This window comes from Atta cephalotes, assembly GCF_000143395.1.
Source record: "Atta cephalotes unplaced genomic scaffold scaffold00009, whole genome shotgun sequence".
Taxonomy (NCBI): Eukaryota; Metazoa; Arthropoda; class Insecta; order Hymenoptera; family Formicidae; genus Atta; species Atta cephalotes.
Genome location: NW_012130073.1, coordinates 4,605,151 through 4,627,228, shown reverse-complemented (window position 1 = coordinate 4,627,228; position 22,078 = coordinate 4,605,151). Strand labels below are relative to the sequence as shown.

The window sequence follows — 22,078 nt, the reverse complement described above, 5'->3', positions numbered from 1 at the left end:
ATAGTCAAAGATAAGTGTGTGTTGCATTTCATATTCTGATTTTCGCATTTAATTTGATTATTAATACGGCCAAAGATAGCCTCTAGGTATTTGAGAGAGGTCATTTATCTTCGTTGCTCGCTATTTCAAGACACTATTTCGACGGCGGAGTTAAGATGATGGAAAGTTTCGAACCAAAGGCCATTAAAAAGTTAGCGAATCTTGATAGAAAATGTTTACGTCCATAGACGGACGAATAAAGTAGTAAATGTATTCCACTGCTTTTCCTTCTGTTTTGGATATTATTCGCAACTGTTTTTTTTTTTTTTAAGTATAAATTCGAGAAGAGACGGTTGCTACAATAGTTTCTAACTTTCAGCATTAAAATTGATTTATTTCAACAACGTTTCTCAACTATAAAGTTATTTTCTTACGCTATTGTTGAAATGTTCTTTATTATTTCTTACATATCATACACGATAAAAGACGTAACATGACTATGTATATTCATGCTTTTTCATGCGCAAATATAAATAAATAGCATCTCGGTGACTTTACACCTTTTCTCCAGTCGAAAAATTTCAGTCCCAAAGAAAAATGAAAAAAGAGAGAGAGGATTGACGATAATTTTGGAAGGATATCGCGTACGGTCGAGTTTCCTTGCTTATTTTCTCGAGGCAAATTCAACGGCGCGCGAACGACATCAGAGATACGCGACGGGTGGTCGTACGCAAAGCAACGCATATCCGCTTTTCCGCACCGCCGATTTATTCGCAGCTCAACGGCAAAGCCACTTCGATCCATCCGACGGTAAAGACCTTGCTCGACCGTCCTCGTATTTGTAGACGTCTCCACGTCGTCTGTACTCCATGGACCTCGTATTCCCGTGCGACAACGCGTTACACAGCTGAGAGCGGGTGAATACGGGAAATTCATATTTGCATGTACGTGCCACTGTGAGAAAGGCAAGATGCTTGGAACTTATATATACAGTTAGGATGTATTTTCGCACAACCCCCCCCCCCCTCTCCCCAAATCTTAAATATACTTCTTGAAAGTTTACGTAAGTAATTGCACACTGCGCAAGGAAAGTTGAGAGGATAAACCATTTATGAGACGTTTTACATGAATTATTTCTCAAAATACAATCAAACCGACCAAAATTCAACATCAAATATTAATTAGATTATAATCCAAATTTATCACCATATACCACTATTTGCACTAATAATCTTGCTCTGCAATTTTTAACGATTGTAAATATTTTTTTCCGTAAATAATATCGATTATTAAACTATCGATTTGAGAGAATAGTTTTAAAAAACGCGAAATACAAGTTAACTCGCGAATATGTTTTATTATTCCTTGTGAATGCACTTGCTACGTACTCATACAAGAGACTCATAAATGTCGATAACATAGTGAGTGTGTAATAAAGAGAATAAAGTATTACCTATGTAGCATCATGGGAACTTGCACCTAATGCTTGAAAATAAATGCAGATTGACTAGTACCATACAATGAAAGATGGAGATAGATGTTTCATTATTACCTGGAATTATTACTGGAACACATTTTCTTACGGCAAGACAATGGTGTGATACGAAAACGCAACATTCCGGAGAAGGTTTTGATGCAACTATATGCATAAGCGATTAAATTACAAATATTGCATAATCATTTTTCATTAGAGGCATTCACATGGAAAAGGAAAGGAAGTTAATCGTTGGCAACGGACAAGGGAAATTTCAATTGTAAATCGAATAGATAATACCTAAAACATTATACACAACGGAATCGCGAAGTGTAAAAGTTAAAAATATGAAAAAGCAATCTGGTGAAACTGGGTGATCTCACGATATAAGTCAATCTAAAAGAAAAAAAAACGTTTTCTTTCAAAAGTGCTTGAATGGAATAGGTATTCTTGTATATTCGCTTTGAACTTTTACATTTGGATTCTAGCGTGTTTGGAGACTCCAAACAATTCGACCTAACTCGAGTAGTTCTATAGAATATTCAATGGCTACGAAATATCTTCAAGTAACATACAATCAATACGTTTCAAGAAATTTCAATTTATAGCAATTTTTATTAAAACATTTTATTAGTGAATACGGCGAACAGATTAATATATAATTCTCAATTGTTCATAAATCCTTTAAAAGCTTTGACTAAAAAACCGTAAACGCTATATTAATAGGAACAATTTCAAAAAGATATTACTATTATCAAACGCAAAAATATAGTATAAAACATTTTTGTACCGCACGAGTATATTAATTTACATATTTTACGCGCAGTGAACGAAACAATAGTGCGTACTTTCAATTCACTCTCGTACAATGTATATCTGCAGTGACCAAATTAATACACCAATTGCGTCGATTGTGTGAGCATTGTTGTTCTCTAGAAACTATCACAGCACATATTGATATTTTACAATTGTTGTTAACCAATAGTGTATTTATTTTAATCGCGCTTATCCTAGAATTAAATTGCTTTTTTAGATGTTTCCGAACCGATTATTTTAATATAAATTAAATTATGTCAGGAGAGCGCATTTAGGAATAAGCAGAATAGAGTATTTGCTCATGAAGATAAATTTGACAATATGTATTTTAATATGTTTTTTAAACCTTTTTCATTAATTTCTGTTTTTAAAATACTTAATCATACTGTGTAAATAATTTAATTTCTTCCAAGAGTGGCGTTGTAAAAGGGAATATAAGGATAAATAAATTGAGAAAGACGAGAGGGAGGAAAATTCTTGTATGCGTGTAAGCGGCAGCATTGCAAACCCGTCCTTGTCCAAGAGAAAAAAATTGTGTGTAATTTTGCCTTGCGGCGTACATCAAAATAAATGAGATTTTTCTCGCATGTCATAACTCGCGTCCGATGAATTACGTTTGTAAAACCCGTTTGTCACACAAACTTTTCTTTTGCTTCTATTTCACAAATAAATAATAATATAAGTTAAATTAAACTCTGCGACAAATATGAATCTTATGTCAATTAGTTAAATTTTAAAATAAATACAAAATAATATGTGTAGAAAAAAATCAAGAGAAAAAATCCAAAAAAAAATAGATTACATGTGTGATATAATGATGATTTATCGTGAAAATACATAAATTTTGTCACTAAATTAAAATTAATTTTTCTTTAATAAAATATGAAAATATTAATAATACCATATATATAATCCTAAAAGCACTGTTGTAAATTAATTGAAAATGCATGACCGTTTGTAAATTAATTTTTTCATATAAATAGTATTATTCACAAATTAAATATTATTGTGTAATTGTTTATAAAAATCTAAAACATAAGAAACTTTCATTTCAAAAAATTGTTTAAAAAATTGCTAAGATTTATAAGAAATTATTTGATGTTTTGAAGAAAAGTAGACACTAATGATTCATATTATACAATTTAACCCAAGCATTACTGAGATTACATCTTAAATTAATTGAAATCATTCTTGAGAGAAACAAGAAAAACGTAACAATTATATCAAAATCAATAAGAATTCATTCAATGCATTAGATAATGATGGTTAATTTCCTTTAACTACGAATTTTTTGGTTAATTTTTCGGCAAAAAAAAAACGCGAATAAAGTTTTATTATATCTTTAGTACTATTTTATTTCAAGATATTGAAAAAAAAACGATAAATCTTGTTTTATTAATAAAATTTATTCAAGACAAACAATATATTAAAAAACATAAATTCCAATGTGCAAATAATTTTTTAAAGCTATAATAAAATATATAAAAAAGGTTAGTTGTGACTTAATAATAATTATTCAAGCTAAAAAAGATTGGTGTGGATTTATTGCGCCATGTGGTATCTATATAATTCTCACCGTGTTGGTGTTAATATTTATTTATGTACATCAACATGATAAATTTAAAATCCATGATGTTAAATTCACATCTTGTTGATATTAACACAAACACAGTGAGAATTATATAGACATCGCACGGTGTTAAATTCACACTGATATCTTTTAGAATGTGGTAATCATGTTAATGAAGGAAATATCAAAATGATCGATAGCTCTTGGGTGCGAAACAATATCTATACTTATGTCGTGTGTGAAGAAAAGGTGTGCGCTTATATAAGTTATAAAGTTTTTACGAGTATCATAAGTTGGAAAATATTTCAAAGGTCCATGTACCTCACTTTTCACCGCTTGACTTCCTTTTTCTCTGGTTATGACTGATTGCCTCTTCTCTCTTGCTTCTCGATCGTTAGTATAGAAAAATTCAAAGATTCGCTCGGTTCACGATTCCTTTCGATTAAGTAAATCGAATCCGTGATTCCATTAATTTCATTGAAAATTAAAATCGTACCAACGACAATCGATATTTACCTCAATCCTAGCGCTTCCATTTCTGAGATTAAAAGAACGCCCGTATCGCCTGTCGATCGTAAACAAATCGCAATGAATTACGTACAACAAAATTGTGATGAACCAACTATTTATGCAATTTTGGAGATGAATATAAGAAACGTTTTATGTAATGAAACTTTACATTGCCTTAAAGACAGCCTTTGCTCTAAGAAAAGACCACTTGAATGTATCGCCCTCAGGTGCAATCATAATCTCTCATATATCTTTTTTACCTATCAGAGTTTCTAGACTGATATCTTGATATAAGGTAAAGTACTTACATTACATATTAATAGATTCATTAATAAGATTTTAGATTCATTGCAAATTCTAAGGTTTCGTGAGTAATGAGAGAAATTTCTCGCCGTAAGACTCGATCGAGCTTGTATAAATTCTGAAATGCCAGTTAAGTAAGTTCTAAAAAGTGAAAAAATCCTTACTTTCGTTCATCTGATACGCAAGCCAATCATGATGAAGGATGCTCGCTAAGTAAGAGGAATTTTGCAATGCTTATTTTCAATATCTTTTCTCTATCTGTTCTCGCCTTTCATAAAACAATAAAAGCTCTATGCCCAGCATTCTTTCGCAGGGATGAGTTTTTCATTTAGTTGAGTTCGAAGGAAGAAAGGGATCTCGTTTCAGAGCTCTTTCCGCCTTTGGCTTTTCCGGCCTCGTAGCCGTAAAGTATCTGGCCGTGGATATGCATAATGCGCAAAAAGTTTCCCGAGAACTCTCCATTCGCACATCAGCAAATGCCATAAGTAATTATGCCTCAATTAGGATTATCTCTTGAACTCGGTATCATATATTTTGAAATAAACATGTTTATGCGATTCACGATAACTATATTTTAATTTTTTAAAGTCAAAGAAGTAATAATAACAATAAGTAGCTAAGCAATAATGATAATTAACTTTTTATTATGATTTACACCTACTTATCATTACATCTACTATTGATCACATCTATATTCACATATACATTATGACTATCAAAATATTAAAAAATGTATTATATTCTATTTAAAAAATAAAAGTAAATCTGATATAAAAAATCTTCTTCAAAAATATAAATTATTGTAGTTTGTTTTATTAAATAGAATAAGCTTTGATTTATGTGAAATCGATTATTCCAATACAGTTAATACACAAAATTGAATACCTACATACACTAACTTTAGTATTAATTTATCTAGATACAAACAGAGTAATTATCAATATATCACTTTCTAATAGCTATTCTCCAAATTACGATTTATTTATACCATTTCGTGTTAATTTGAAAAATACTGTCTCGTAATATCCTAGGTATCATGACGATAAGTAAACATATTAAATATATACTCAGCTCTGTTCGCTCAATTACTATCATTCTTATTAGCTGATTAAACGCAACATGTTTAATCTGTTGCTTGCTCCATATGCGATTGATTATACAATATTCAATGCGTGCTTAGAACATATATATTGGAAGCGCAATAGTTGATTGGCATTGTCTCCAATATATATCTGTTCTTGTCCGTTTTGCATGCGCATGCGTCGATTATAGTCTAAGTCTTTGATTATAGCCTATAATTCTAACGGCATTGAAATTAATATTGTAAAGGTATACAAAATTAGTCAAACGCGATTCTCATACAAAGACAGATTTCAAACACAGATAAAAATGGATAGATGTTGAAGACGCTGTGTTATTCAGAACGACTATGATTCTATGGACTATTCTAGTAAATGTATATGTTCTAAGGGTGCGTGCAGTTCTCGCGACGCTTTATTTGTACTTATCTAAACCCCACAAGAATTTATAAATTCATGAGGGAGAACGCGAACCGACCACAAAGGGCGATTTCGAATCTGTTTAAGCGTGCATTCGCGAGCTCTATTATTCTCGCGATAATTTAAGACAAGTCTGATATATACGTAAGCGAGTTTATGCAATGCCATTGTCTCGGGGTTGCCGTTATTTATGGGAAGATTTCACCTTCCAAAAACGGAAGATGCGCAACGCGATGAGCCACGATGCGAATAACAATCGCGCGTTCCTTGTGAGGAGCGGTAATTAAGGATTAGCAAGGTGATTAGTGAACGCTTGGTATTTAAATCTCGTTGCTGCGATCTGCGAGGCGCCGTTGCACTCGCACACGTTAAGGCCAAACACCTGATTATACATGGCCAACGCTGAAACTTTGAGGAACAGACGTTCCAATTACTGGTTCTAATTACACAACGTTCCTCTAATACGTCGACCAAGTTCAAAACTGTGCGGTGATTAGTGATAAAGAGTCGCGCGTCTCTGCAAGTGAAAAACTTTCGCTTTGCTGAGACGAAGATATTCTATCAGAGCAAACGGGAATGCGCTTAATGACGCCTATTATAATACGATAATTAAAAGCGACCGCACGCGGAGGAAGAAGGACACAGAAGATTACTCTCGTTTATGTTCTAACCGTTATGTTCGATGTCAAGGAAATTGTCCAGATACTTTTATTAGAATATATATAATTATTTTAATAATCATTATTCTAATAATCACATTCCCACTTTTTCTTTCCCTTCCCGCCACCTAATTTCTCAATTAATTACTTTTCTGATTAATTATCGTTTAATTACTTTATTAGCACAATGACCACCCGTGAATCGAGGTATAAATAATTAATTAGACTGGGATATATCGCGAAAAACAATTAATTAATGACCAAACTTTCGCGTTAGTCCGCTGTTGCGAGTTCACGGCACGCTCGTTGGACGCTGATCTCGCAAACTCGTATACTCCGTGCGAAATATATATATATACAATCTCCTCGGGTTAGATTTTTCTTCATTTAAGCCGAAACAATGACGGACTACGCAGATTTCTCGCAACGTTGCTGATAAGAGCCAGAAATTTACAGCAGCGTTGTAATACGCGTTGGTAAGCACTTCTGTGTAATGCTTTTCGGTCACAGAACTGATGATATTCCTCTGTATCATGTTTAATACTTTATACCGCTAAACGCCTACAGCACGTATTCTGCATGCATACTAATTAAGATATAACGGACCACCCAGTAAATCGCGGACTATACTATATTCTCGAGCAAAATAGTTTCCTTGAACTATATTATTAAATCACTCGTTAGTACTATAGAGATATTCATCTTTTAGGGCCAATTCTTCTTCAATTAAAAAAGATTCTATATCGATCTTTAGCGAAAACTTTATTATAATTAACTTGTTTAAAGAGTAATGCTCTTCCAAACCTTCGATGAATAATGCATGACAGCACATAAAGTGTATTGGAATGGTAATAAGTTCCAAACTCGATCTAAGCACGTGCGCAATAGATGTTTAAAAGTTGACGGCCGTGATGTTATTTTTTGCAATCTCTCCAGCGTTTTTTGGCAAAATGCCTCTTATATTCCGTATAGCCAATAGTATTTCGTATAGCTACATTAACGTAACAACATTGATGATGGCGTTGCCAAGATTATATGAAAAGTTTAAACTTTTGTTCATTTAAGTTATTAAAATAAATGAGATAAGCATTTTGCAAACTTGCTTCTTTTGGCAAACAGGCAAAAAGAAGAAATAGGCAACCCTTTGTTGAACGAAAAGATTTGATCTCGTATTTATGAATGCATATACAATACATGCATATTGTTAATAAACACAGTTAATTTAATAAAAAAATATTTCAAACTATTACTATCTTATTTAATCCGAAAAATAAAATACAATTTTTCTATTGTAGATATTTAAATATATATATATATATATATATATATATAGTTCTTTGTAATATTTTTTAATAATAAATCGAATATAATAAATAATTAAATGTGGATATGTTTTCTTTTTATTCAAAGAATAATGTAATAAACTTCCTCCAAAAAAATTTTATTCTACAAAATAAATTTTAATGACAAATTATCATATTATCCTTAAATTGTTCGCGTTAAACAAAAATTGCAAATCGAGAGGATTAAATTTTATTTATATTTAAATAATTTAATATGTAATAATAATTTCTTGATTAATAAAAAAAAATAAGTGTCAAAATGTAGCGAGATTTTTCTCATATATGACTCTAAATTTGCAAGAAAAGTAATCTTTTAATGACAGATTCATTGATTAATGTGTACTTTTTGTGTTAATAAATATGCAGAAGCATTAATAAAATTTTCAAATTCTAGAACTGATGAACTGAAAATACTTAATTAATTTTTTGCGAATAAAAATTTTACAAGTATAAATAGCTAATAAAAATAATGCTTTTGAATCAAATTTTGTTGAAAAATATTTAATTTAAAACTAAATATTTAATGTAAACTAAAAAAAATATTTAATGTTAAAAATTAAATATAATCGATATAAATTCGTAAAAGTATCTGTTGTATAAATACTATATTCTGTTGCGTTGGTTATATATCATATACGTGTATGTATACATATATATATATATATATATATATATATATATAAAATACATATCCAGCAATAACCAAATATAATTACGTGTTACATAATATATGTACATGTAAAACGTATGTACATTTATATGTACATATATTTTATATAGCAATTATATCTATGTTTGCTAAGTATATATATTCAAAACATGTATTTTATATCCTTTCATAAAATTTATAAAGTTTTTATAAAACTCATCAAGTTAAAATTCAAATAAGAAGAAAATCAAATTTATATATTTTGATATATTTTATTAACGTAATAAAAAATGCAATTATTAGAATAATTTATAACGATTTAGCCATTCAATTTTTAATATTCAAACTGTGCGATCGATAATAACTATTTTCCTGTTTTTTAGACGTTCGCGGACTAAGCAATGTGTCGATCGACATTCCATTGGCAGTGGCAGCTGGTACTACAGTCAACATGTCCTGCAAATATGATCTACAATCGGATACTCTTTACACTGTCAAATGGTACAAGCAGGGCGCGGAATTTTTTCGATATGTCCCTAAGGAAATGCCACCGATTGGAGTGTTTGGGGAACTTGGAGCAAGAGTCGTGGTACGTAATACATTAAAATGAAACGTTACAATCTTGAAAAATAGATCTGGACAGATAGCTCTGGACATGCAATTTTCTAATGTACTGTTTCATTATAAGAACGAAAATTTGTCAATTTAAAATAGACAAGTTTATATTTAATCGATGATATGCCAATCAACATAGATTTCAAAAATTTTTTAAATTTCTAATTGTGTTAAAAAGTTTCTATTCTAGTATTAAATTATTATGGTACTATATATTTACACTATGATAATAATTATATAATCATGTAAAATACGTTTGAAATTTCTAAATATAAAAAAATATGTAGAATTAATTCTATTTATTCCAATTTATGACACCATAAAATTAAAAAATACAGGATATTGTCATTTGTAACTATCTCTAATTGGAATTGTTAGAACTATACGCTTATACATCATGCAATCTAGCTTACGTTCTGCGCATGTTATGACGTGAATGCTATTTCATTTCACCGATATTGAGGGGATTGTCGCTTTACCATAAAGCATACCGAAATAACATTTTTAAGTTAGAAATATGAAGATAACAGAAATTATCGTAAACATTACGTAAATTATATCTCTTGTAATAAAAAGCACCTGTGATATTAGAACATAAAATTTAAAGATATTAGAACATAAAATTTTTGATTAATTGAAAATTGATTTTTTTTTAGAAAGTATAAAAGTATAAAAGTAATACATATCCTTTTTTTGTTTTACATAATAAACGATCAAAAATGTATAACCGATAAGATTTTGTGTGCAATCGAATATTTTACTTCTTAAGCTCTTTTATAGTTCCATATTTATTAAAAGTCGTGTTCTACTTTTTGGTGAACCAAATTTTATATGGATCCATATTTGACGAAGAAATATCAAAGTTGAAATAAAAGATGGAAATGAAAAAATCGATTTAAATATCTTTAATTTTAAACTTTTATTAAAATTGTAAAAATTTCTTAATATATATATTTCTAATTGTATATATTTTTGAAAATTATATATTTTATTTTTCATTAATTTTTATTACTTACAATTAGATTTAATTATTCTTTTCTAAATTAAACGAAATAAATACTTATGGAAACCTTATATATTTTTTCAATCGTTTATGATATATATAATACAAAAAAAGATATTCATATCTTTATTCTGAATTCCATATTTTTATTCTGAAAAAAAATCGATTCTCGAATGATAAAAAAATTTTACGTTTTTAAATTTTATAATCCAATATCACGGATGCTTTTTATGCAATAAACATAATTTACGTAATATTTACAATATTATTCAATTATCATCACGTTTCTAACTTAAAAATGTTATTTCGGCATGCTTTATGGTAAAACGACAATCCCTTCGCAGTCAATATCGGTGGAATGAAATAGCATTCACGTCATAACATGCGCAAAACGCAAGGCAGATTGCGTGCTGTGTATGCAAACGAATATTTGCAGCGCATATCTGGCATGCATGAAGAAGAAATAACTCTTGCATGGCAAAAACTTAAAGATTTGCAAAAATATATAAACCCATTAATTAAAATGATATAATCGCCATATAATCATCAAAATTCTACTTCTTGTTATATATTTTTTATTTTTTATTTGCATAAACGTGTTCTACAGAATAAAATATAAATATTACATCTAATTTTTGTTTAGTAAAACATTATCAACTCATAACTAATTTTTTTATAAAAATTATATTATTTACACAAACTCTTTCTTAGAATATCATCATCTGATATCTCTTTATGTAATAAAATAAGCATAAATAAGTTCTTTCTAGTAAGATATTAGCGAACGGCAGTACCATTTGTTTTTCTATAACATGCTGTAATGTTTCGTCATTCAATATTTGAAATCCGTTAGTACGATGATTCCAGAAGAAAAACGTACAGCGGCCACGTACCTTTCCTATCGCAACACACAAATGTAAAATACATTTACTTTCTGTAGATGTTACGATCAAATATACTTCCGAAACTCACATTTTATGTTCTGAAAACTGTATTTTGAACCATAAAAACATTCGTATGTGATATTTTGCAACGTACATTCTATTGTAGAGATTGACAAAATAAACAAAAAGGATGTAATATATGAGAGGACATTGCGTCAAAGAAGTATGTCGTATAATTAAAAGCTAAATTATCACATACTCGAAATACAATCCGAATGAGGTCATTATCCATTCGGCGATAGGAATTATAACAGTCATCTATTTTTAACGCTTAATAAATACGCAATAGAGTACATATATACCACGCAAAATACGACCGTTAAACTGCTAATGAAGAGACACTACGGCATAAACATATAATAGAACCACGGGTGATATCTATTTAACGGATAACATCATACATTACGAGATAAAGAATTTTCATCTACGATAATGTCTTCAACTCTGCAACTTTATCATGTCTATGGTCTGCCGTTACATACTTAAGATTCCTTTCTTTATCTAGTCGTTCTAATCGAGCTGTTCAAATCTTTCGCATTATTAAACTGTTCGTTTTTCTACTTGATGAGAAGTCAGAATTATTATGTACAACCGAGAACAATAATTCACATTTTGCCTAGCAGGCATAAAACGTCAATCAACCATTATCATCGCATCCTGAGCGTGACAATATCAATACACGGATGCATGTAAAAGTAAAACCAACACGATAAATCAAACATGAATTTCAATATCATTTTTAAAACAGCTCGATTTACGTGCTCTGACTTTAAACTGTCTTTATCTTATTAATGTAATTGTAAAAGATATTATTTTTCGCTAACCCATCGTCGTTTGTTACAAAGTTTGGTAATCTACTTTTCATTGCCGCACGTTTGTATAAAAAAAAGAACCTACGTGGGTCATTCTTTATCATTTTAAATAAAATCCAATAATTTCTTTCTTTTTCAATGAGAATCTTGCATGAATTCATTATTGGAATTTTTTCCTAATGAGATCCTTTAGCGAAAGAAACTTTTTTTACGTATTTTTCATACTTGTTAATAGGATGTTTCAAAGACAACTTTTTGAATTTATCACGACAGGGAGAGAGAAGGCAGCGTGTACGCGCGCGGTCGATTACGTGCCATCGCATCGACAGAAAAAGAAATGAGAACAGAAGAATACAATCCAAGCTATGCGATATTTCGAACTACGCACGTATATATGTGTGTACGTGTCGTGAGAGAAGAAAGAATAGTCGCTGCAAAATCAACGTTTTCGGAGCGAGTTAAAAAAGTTGTTAAAAGCTTTATCCAAGCTGAACTAAAGCACAGCTAACAGCTTTATTCAATCCGAATTAAAGCACAAGTTAAGCATTTACTCAGTCCCTCAAAGTATTTCCGTTTTAAATTGTGTAATACTTTTTTCTGTGTTTCAAATGTTCTAACAAAATATTGGACAGAAATGAAAACGCAGTGTTCTCATTTATATTTCAAGTTATATAAACATGAATACTAAAGTTTAATCATAAAATATCTTTTTAATTAATTCGATTATATTTCGATGAAAGAAATATATTCTTAAAATAAACTATGCAATTAAATGACATAATTGATAATTTTTTTAACACGGTATTTATAAAGACGAAATTTTAATTAATCGGAAAATCATGAGATATGTTATTGATTATGTACATCTCAACGCAGAAAGATAACAAGAAGAAATGAAATATTTGATCTATTACACGAAAATCAAATGCTGTGAGACGCATGGAAAGAACGATTTTGCTGAGGTATCTAAAAATTTAACTAGATAAATCTGAAAATAATTTTGTTGAACCATCAAAATAATTTTGAAATCCTGTAATTATTTCCACGGTCCAATAAAATTATTTTCGGATCAATCTAGTTAAATTTTTAAATATTTTAGCAAAATCATTCATTCCGTGCGTGCACAATTGTAATGAATAAACCGTTGGAAAATCAATATTTTGAGGACCGAATTGAAATAGAGAAAGAATAGCTAAATCCTTTATGCAGCCACATGATTTCCACGCGAAGCAAGTTCGACCAACGAGTTGCTCTTGTACACGCAATGGTTTTCCAATTAGATTTTACCGGCGGAAAATACGGACGGTGTACACCCCAGCCAATAAATCGTGATACACTCCTAGCGGAGAAGAGAAATAGAGAGAAATAGAGAATTGCCGCCGAACAACCGCGGATGCAATGAGGTTGCCGAAGCGACGATAGTGCAATACATGTGTAGAGGTAGGCACAGAGAATATCAGCCGTTACCGCTCCGTATTTCGCGAATGGGTAACAATATTAATATTGCCAAGCGAGTTCGATGAATTTATGCGTGAACATGTTACGCCGGGCATTGTTGAATCGTTATATTATGTAGCCCAGGCATGTAGAGTAAAACGATATACACCGCTGTTGTTGCCTTTACATGCATGAGCGTGCCAGTTGATCTCTGATCCGGATACGCGGGGTTGCTATTCTAATTTTCGAAATAAACGCGATGGATGCATAAAGATCCATTATTTCATTAAGTGATAACCATCACGTATCCCCGAGCAATCTCTGAATAAATATAATGGGCAAAATATTTATTTAAATAATAACTCTTCTCTAATAGAGATAAAAAATTAATAGAATAGTAATCTGTACTAAATAAATCGACCAAAAATATATCGTTCACAATTGCTATGGTAAATAACAAATTTTTGAAAAAATCTTATCTATGCAGAACAAACTGTTTTATCATGGAATAATTATTTAATTTTTATAATAATTTTGTACATAAGTTGTCTTGCCTTTTATTTTTGCATAAGTTTTACAATTTCTAATCTTTTAAAATCTAAATACTAAGTCTTTTTTAAATAAATTTTTTTCAAGTAATTGTTGAATTGTTGAATGCAATTATTTAGCTCCTTTTATTTAAGTTTGAATGAAAATATCTATTTATAATAACCGACTCGCTTTAATAAAGACGATTCGCTTTTATTTTTAATAATCGCAATATACAGTTTTTCGTAAATTGAAATATATGTATAATACTATAATGTATTTAATAATGTGTTTCCAAAACAATTAGAATCGATTTCGATATCAAAGATATCGAAAGCACAAACAATATTTAAATCATAAACGATATTGGTCATAGAAATACAATTTGGCACTCACCGGTACGATGCGCAGCAACGGAATATTACATCGACCTGTAAAATACAAATGCAAAATTCTAATTACAACAGCGTCCAAAATATTTCACAAATTAATTACAGCGCGCGCGGAATTTTTCACTCATCCCTTTCAAGCACACAAATTTAACAAAATAATTATATAACTTACAAAAAGAAATTTCTATAAAATTTCATAGACAAAATTTTTTTCTCCCATTATTTGTTAAATAATACGAACCCAAAGAGAAGAAGAAAGTTAAAATAATGCTAATTTGATATCGTATTGACTCAATTTTTTAATATCGTGATTCAATCAATAAACGGCATTATTTTGACTTTCTTGTTCTCCTTGGGAATAAACGAATAGATTAATTTCGTAAGTAATTTTTTATGTAAATCAAGCCTATTCAATTTGAGCTCCGGAGCTGAAAAATGATTTGAGTGACACTTACAGTCAACACTTTACAGTCCCTGAAATATTGGGTTGTCTGGAAAGTTCGTGCCGATGTTGAAGGAAAAAAAATTGAAACGCAGAAAATTTTAATTTAATAAATGTATACTAAAAATTTAAATTTTAGTCGGCATGAACTTTCCGGACAACCCAATATTACTCATTGAATTCTTTTTGCGTCGATGATTTTGCGTTTTGATTCCGGAACTCAAATTGAACAAACCTAATATAAATGATAAATTTCTCACCTCATGGTTGTTCCGCTATCGGCCGATGCCTCCTGCCAGGCCTCCTCCTCCTCCTCTCAGACTTCCTCGTCGCACTCACTCGCAAAAATTAAATTAGAAAAACTACGATCGTTTTTAGAAAAACTACGATACGTACTTTGTACGGCACTCCCGATGCGATGCGTCGTTATGCATCACGGAAGAATAACACATACGAAAAAGAATCGCGCGAAGCGAAAGTGAAACGAAAGTACGAACGGCACTCGAATCTCGAACGTTCCACGCGTCGAAGCACGAACGGTCAAATCTAAAACAGGACGAACGAAGGACGCGCGGCTAACTTCACGCGTCACTTCGCTATAGCGATGCTCACCATATGTCGCTTCTACTCGCACCTTTGATACTTTCAGTGTTTCCAATGATAAATATATGCAATGATAAATATGCGCAATAAATGCACATTCACCATTTTGCGTTACAACAAAAACGAATCGAAACACGATCTAAAATCGAAGATGAAAACGTCCGCGAGATACAACATTCGACAGAATACGATCACTTCGGTGATTTATCGCGCAATATTTTCCGATCGGATATATTATCTTGCGAAACACGATGTTTCAACGAATCGACGAGTACAAATTACAATCCCGAATTCGAGCCCGAATTTGAACTGTAATTATAAATATAGAAATATTTATTAACCGGGGTCGCAGTTACACGGAAAAATATTCTATTATTAAGAAAAATGATATTACTCAATTTATTTCTTTTAAATAACGATTATTTTTAACAAAGAATATTTTTTTTTGTATGATAATAATCTTAAAATATACTTGTAATAATTTTTATAAAAAATTTATTATTGTGTAATCGAAATAAGAAATTATTTTCTTTCAAAAAATTGATCGAGGAATGATGATTTTTTTTCTATAAGAAAATCAATTTTGTTTTAATTTAATAATTAAAATAAATTAATTGAAGTATTAAACTTTTACCAAGATTCAGAATAATTTTGAATAAATTTTATGCTGGTAATGAACTTAGAGATTTGTGGATATACGAACTTGTAGAATATATAGGTACTTGAAACAAGTAATTATTATTTGCGTACATACAGTATGTATTTTTCTCTGTGTATACTAATTAAATCTACGACTAATTGACTGCGGCTCGATTCGTAGCCAATCCACCCTGTGGCGTTCCATAAATGATCGAAAAAAATGTTCAAACGATAAGTGACTTCGCATCGATACTACGCAGTGCAAATTAATGGCTAATTAAGACATAATTGAATATCCGAAAACGTAACGATCAAATTTCAGCATTGCTACATAACCTCGAGCGTATAATTCCCACGAAATATACATGCTATTAGTACGTTGATTGCAACTTTCTTTTTCACCTCTGCCGCTCGATAGTTCACGTATTACGCCACGCGTTTCGAAATACAAAGAGCTAATTTACATTTAACTCAAAGCGACACATATTCTAACTTCCTATATTGTTAGAAAACCAACGTTGCTCATGAATATCGCAATAAAGCAATAATTTCTCTTCTCCATTACATCGAATTTTAATAAAACGGGTAAAACACACAAAATACCTTTCTCGATTGACGGCCGTCGTCTCGATATTTTTATGTTGCTAATCGCGGAGTTAAGTAGGGACTGACATGTAGATAATGGCTTTCTTTATTTTCTTAATCTTTTCGCGACTAATTGTAAGGATTATACGATGACGTGCGGAACGTCTCGTTGTGTTGCCTGCCGGCTCGAGCTTCGACGCAGGAATGAGAGCTAAGAGCGAGGGGGACCGTTGCGTTGGCAAACAGTTGAACGATGCAGGGGCCGCAGGGCGCATCGCAAAAACAAACATCAAGGTCACGCGCCCCCGACCGATTTGTTGTCGTTTTAAAATATTCAACGTACATTAGAAAATTATTTATATTGAAATAATTTTGCTACGAATGTCTCTACCTTTTCTAAATAATTTTGATGGATAAATGTACGATGCATTATCGCGTTTCGCACTTGATAAAAGAAGATTGTGTTAATGTCGCGATATGCAGTATATTATCGATTAAGTTATTTAATGTAATTACTATCTCTTTTTAAATAAAAATTTATACGTTTTTAATTAATTCAATTTAAAAGAAGTTTGCTATTTATTTTAAGAAAGAATTATGATTTTTAGACACAAAAATATTAATCTGTATTTTTTTTCTAAAATTTTTTTAGAAAATTCTGTATTATTTTCTATTAATATTATACATACATATTATACATACGATATTATACATACATGAATAATATTATACATTTATGAATAATTCTCAAAGCAAAAAATAATTCGTAGCAGACGCTATAAATAAATTTTTGAACTGTAATGTTAAATAATAGTTAACTATATATGAATCTGTAATCGTGAATATTAATTGTATGGTTTTATAATTGTTTTAATTTAAGAAATGATAACGGTTGTCAATTATAACATTGATATCCACTGATTCTTTTTTTTCAGCTAGTAAAAAATAGGAGTAATAATTATCAATTAATCTAATTTTCTTTATATAAACGATCACTTTTTACATCCCAATTGGAATCACTATTATTAATCACTATTATTAATAATATATATTATTAAATGCTTTCTGATTTATTATTTGAGAACATTATGAACATATGGATTTAATTACAATTTTCTGAAAAAAAAGTTTTTAAATATAAATTAAACAAATATTAAAAGAAATGTTAAATAACTTATTATGCCAATACTTTTAAAAAATAAAGAATTTAATTAAATATAACATTTTTTATTGCGGATTTTTAGAATTATAGATAGTAGAAAAAAGGTATTAAAAATTTCATAAAGAATAATTGTTAAAAAAAGAAAAAATGTTAAACAATATTTTACAATAATTGATTTTTCACCGCTGAAATATAAAAATATCTTAATCGACTATTCCTGGATTAAAAATGTTTTTCGTAATTAATTCATCTTTCTATTGCGATGCTACCGTCCATCTATTCCTGATGTGGCATATGAGCTTGTCATTGCCACAAACACGAAGCAAACCATAGCAAAATTAATTGTGTGATTTATATATGCTGCCACAGGCAACATATAATTAATCCCTGTTGCTAGGTATTGTTTGCCGCGGACGAGTGAACGCGCGTGGATGTCAAAGTGGGCGAGTAAGTGCAATCGATTTGCAATAAATGGCACTTGCCGGCATTGTGCGTTCGGTCAATTCCGTGGTCAATTCCGTGATGCTAAATTAACTCAAAATTCAGTAGGCCTCCCTTGGTACCATTGCCAACGATTTATGATACGAAATAATATGTAATTCATCCGTCCGATCTCGACCCGCTCCTTTTTCATGCAGCCTCGCATGGTTCGCTGCTCTAAAGAAAAAAAAAAAATAAATAAAATGAAAGAGAGAGTTATTAATCTTGATGTTTTTAACGGCATAGTTTTACCGTGACGAAATATCATCACAAAGCACGTCGTCTTTGTAGTTACATTATCGGTATAACGATGAAATATTGCGAACAATATTATGGGAATGACTTGTGTAATTATATAATTTATCTTCGTAGCGCTAGCTCATTTATTGTATCGAAAATAAAGGAGATATAAAATATAGTGTGTTTGAATTTTTAAAGTATTAGATAAAAAATACATTGATTCCTCTTTAAATGACGATTGTAATAAATGTTCTTTATTTATCCAAATAAACGAAGGTACATATAGCTTTTTAAAAAATTTGTTACAAAATCATTATAAACTTTATTCAAACGCATATTTTCTTTATTGACGATACTTGGTAGAGTAAATATATATACCCGATAAATGGTAATAAAATGGTATAATGGTAGCAAATTTACAAATATTAATAAATAAATAATATTCTCCTAAACGAAAGGATTAAAATGTAAAGCGCATTTACTTGTTGAAACGTTTTGGCTTAATATGATTTTAAAATATATCACACGCGTCCAAATATTATATATTATGATAATATTTCACACAATACAATCTCAATAACATGGACTTTATAATTGCAGAATTTTATCGATTATTATACATATAGCGATGGATTGATAGAGATAATTTATGGATACATATCCCTGTCATCATGAATAATAACTTTTTAATTATATTTCAGACAAATCGGAGCGATGCGCATCGAGTAGTCCTAAAGGATGTACAGCCCAATCATACTGGCAAATATCGTTGTGAAGTCTCCGGAGATTCTCCCTCGTTTAATACCGTAATGGTCTCTGGTTACATGCACGTAGCTAGTGAGTATCTGGAGAAATGTATTTTACATCTGAGCAAAGATAACACGAAATGCACTGCGAAGACTGAAAAGCGAAGCTCAACGCATAGCTAAGCAAACATATTCCTTTCTATGAATTCCGATATGAGTAAATATGTGACGAAAAGAGCAAAAACCTATAAACCTGCATGTTCTTCGTACATGCGTTATAATATTTAAAATAAAATACTGCAATTTTACAGAACCACAAAATAATCACAAAATAATTATAGCTAATTAATTACAAGATTAATAGCAGTAATGAAAATACTGAAATTTTACCAAATTAATAACGCGGCACGTAATATGCGAGAAAATATTTAGAGAGATGTTCAACCACTTAACAGTTGGAAAATGTAGGGAAAAAGTAATGAATAACAAATTACTTTTAACTTTATACAAAATTTTATTAAAAATTGTGAGAAAAATTTGATCTGAAATAAATTTTTAATGATTTCACTAAAATATTTTTATATGATCAGGCGAATAAGTGTTTTTCGTAACATCAGATTTTTATTTCATCTATTGTGCAACATAAATTAAACTCGGATATATTCTTCTCATTTATATATACTTTTTAGTATTTTTGTTACAATATTTTTATAATGAATTTTTCGCGATTTTTCATAGCATTTGTTGTACATACAAACACAATTGTTATTTCAGAAAGATGTTAAATAACTATTATATTTTTATAACACTTCAAGTTCTTTTGTAACAACATTTATTAAGCCAACAATTTTAAAAACAATTATTGATTCTGTAAACTACGAAAACTTTTACATTTTTTAATAATTATAAAATTTATAAGAGAATTTATGAAGAGAAAAGGAAAAGGGATTAATAATTGGCTTCATTTTATAAATTTAGTAAGCTTTATATTACAAATAACGATAATAAATTTTAAAATCCATTGAAATTTACCAGACTTGAAAGAATATGATCAAAGTTTCGCTACAAATGCTTTGAAGCATTTGATGGACCAATTAGAAGCAAGAATTTTACAAACTGACCAATTAAAAAACGTTCCAAAGCGTTTGTAGCATCGCGTTGACCATATCCTATGGCATTCAAGAAATGGCTTCTTATTTTATAAAATTATAGAAGTTATGAAATATAATTAATTCCAACATTCTCGCTGGTACTGCCTCAGAGAGGAAATTACAAATTAACGTCATAGGTAGCTGTTTATGCGTGCGAGATGACAAAAAGCTGGCGTCATTAGCCTTGATAAGCACGCAATAAACCTGTCTGCAAGACAGAAATCTTCGATTGGTGATGCTTATTGAATTCTACGTCCATCCCATCTTGTCCGATCCAAGATGAAAAAGCGTGAAAGCCACCGTTAATTTTACCATTTGACGCCACTAAAGCGTTAAATGGATATCGTTAATTTATAACTACTATTCCATCGATTAACGTTGTTTCGGTAGACGCGCACGATCGTCTCATGTAATTCCCGTTTGTAACGCGGATAATTGCTGCGACCAATTCGCTACGAGACAGCACTTTTTGTGGCGTCCTTCGTATATAAGCGACACCTATTCCGCGCCAGCTGGGACGCATTGTTAAAATTCAATAAAAACATTTTATCGTCCCATTCGAGGGCGGTTAACAGCTAGGTAGAGAGGACGAGGGTCCGTGATGAATCGCGGATTCGGTCGTGACCCGTTAAACTCTTTTTTTTCGCTCGTTTTGCCCACGACTTTGTTCCTCGCGCGTTACCAGGCTCCGGATCTCTTTCTCTCTTCTCCGGCATGTCTCTCGCGAGAGTACCTTTCATTATCGTTGATTATCCTACATGGCGACTAGTATTGTCACTGTAATCGCGCCCAATTAAAACGCAGTTAAGCGAGGAGAGAAACCAGAGAGGAACCGAATAGCGAGAATGGAAGAGAGACGGCGACAACCGTGAAAAGGAAGGAGACGCGAAGAAGATCAAGGAAGGAGCATCTACGAGTCCCGTTCCCACCGTTCCTTACCGCCGTCGTCGACCTAACGACAGCACAAGCACGGTAGGAATACTCCTTTCGAAGGGACGAGGTGATTGCCTCCTCTTTCCGATCACGAATCTCTCGTAAAAGCTCGATACTAGATCAAGTTTCGAAACTCGTCTTGCAAGCCCGTGCAAGTCGCTTTCGTCCTTGCCGCTCTCGGATGCACCGTCTCTCTCGTTTCCTCTTTCCCAGTTCTCACGGGACCAGCGATTCCATTCTATGCGACACATGAGTTGAAAACCGTAATATTCCTTGGTCATGTCCTTGAGAGTACTCGTGACGAAGATCGCGCGAGGAAGGAGCGGCCCGAGGCGGAAGTCGTTGCGGGAAAGTGAGACAATTCCCTGACAGTTTACCGGATTGCCACCGTAGTTACGTGTCATGAGGAGAGATTCACTACCTTCTGTGGACGTTATAATGATCCTCCAAGATGTACATGATACGTTATGTATATACGTGTGTGTGTGTGTGGTGTGTGTGTGTGTGTGTGTGTGTGTGTGTGTGTGTGTGTGTGTGTGTGTGTGTGTATATATATATATATAT

At 31.3% G+C, this 22,078-nt stretch overlaps 1 protein-coding gene across 1 annotated transcript in view; it reads left to right on the top strand.

Annotated features, from left to right (window-relative positions):
- Nucleotides 1–22,078, top strand: part of LOC105627572 — a 60,600-nt gene that overhangs the window by 33,390 nt on the left and 5,132 nt on the right. The window contains exons 2-3 of the mRNA XM_012208854.1: nt 9,186–9,391; nt 19,386–19,521. Coding sequence (XP_012064244.1) covers nt 9,186–9,391; nt 19,386–19,521 — 342 coding nt within the window. The remainder of the gene's footprint in view (nt 1–9,185; nt 9,392–19,385; nt 19,522–22,078) is intronic.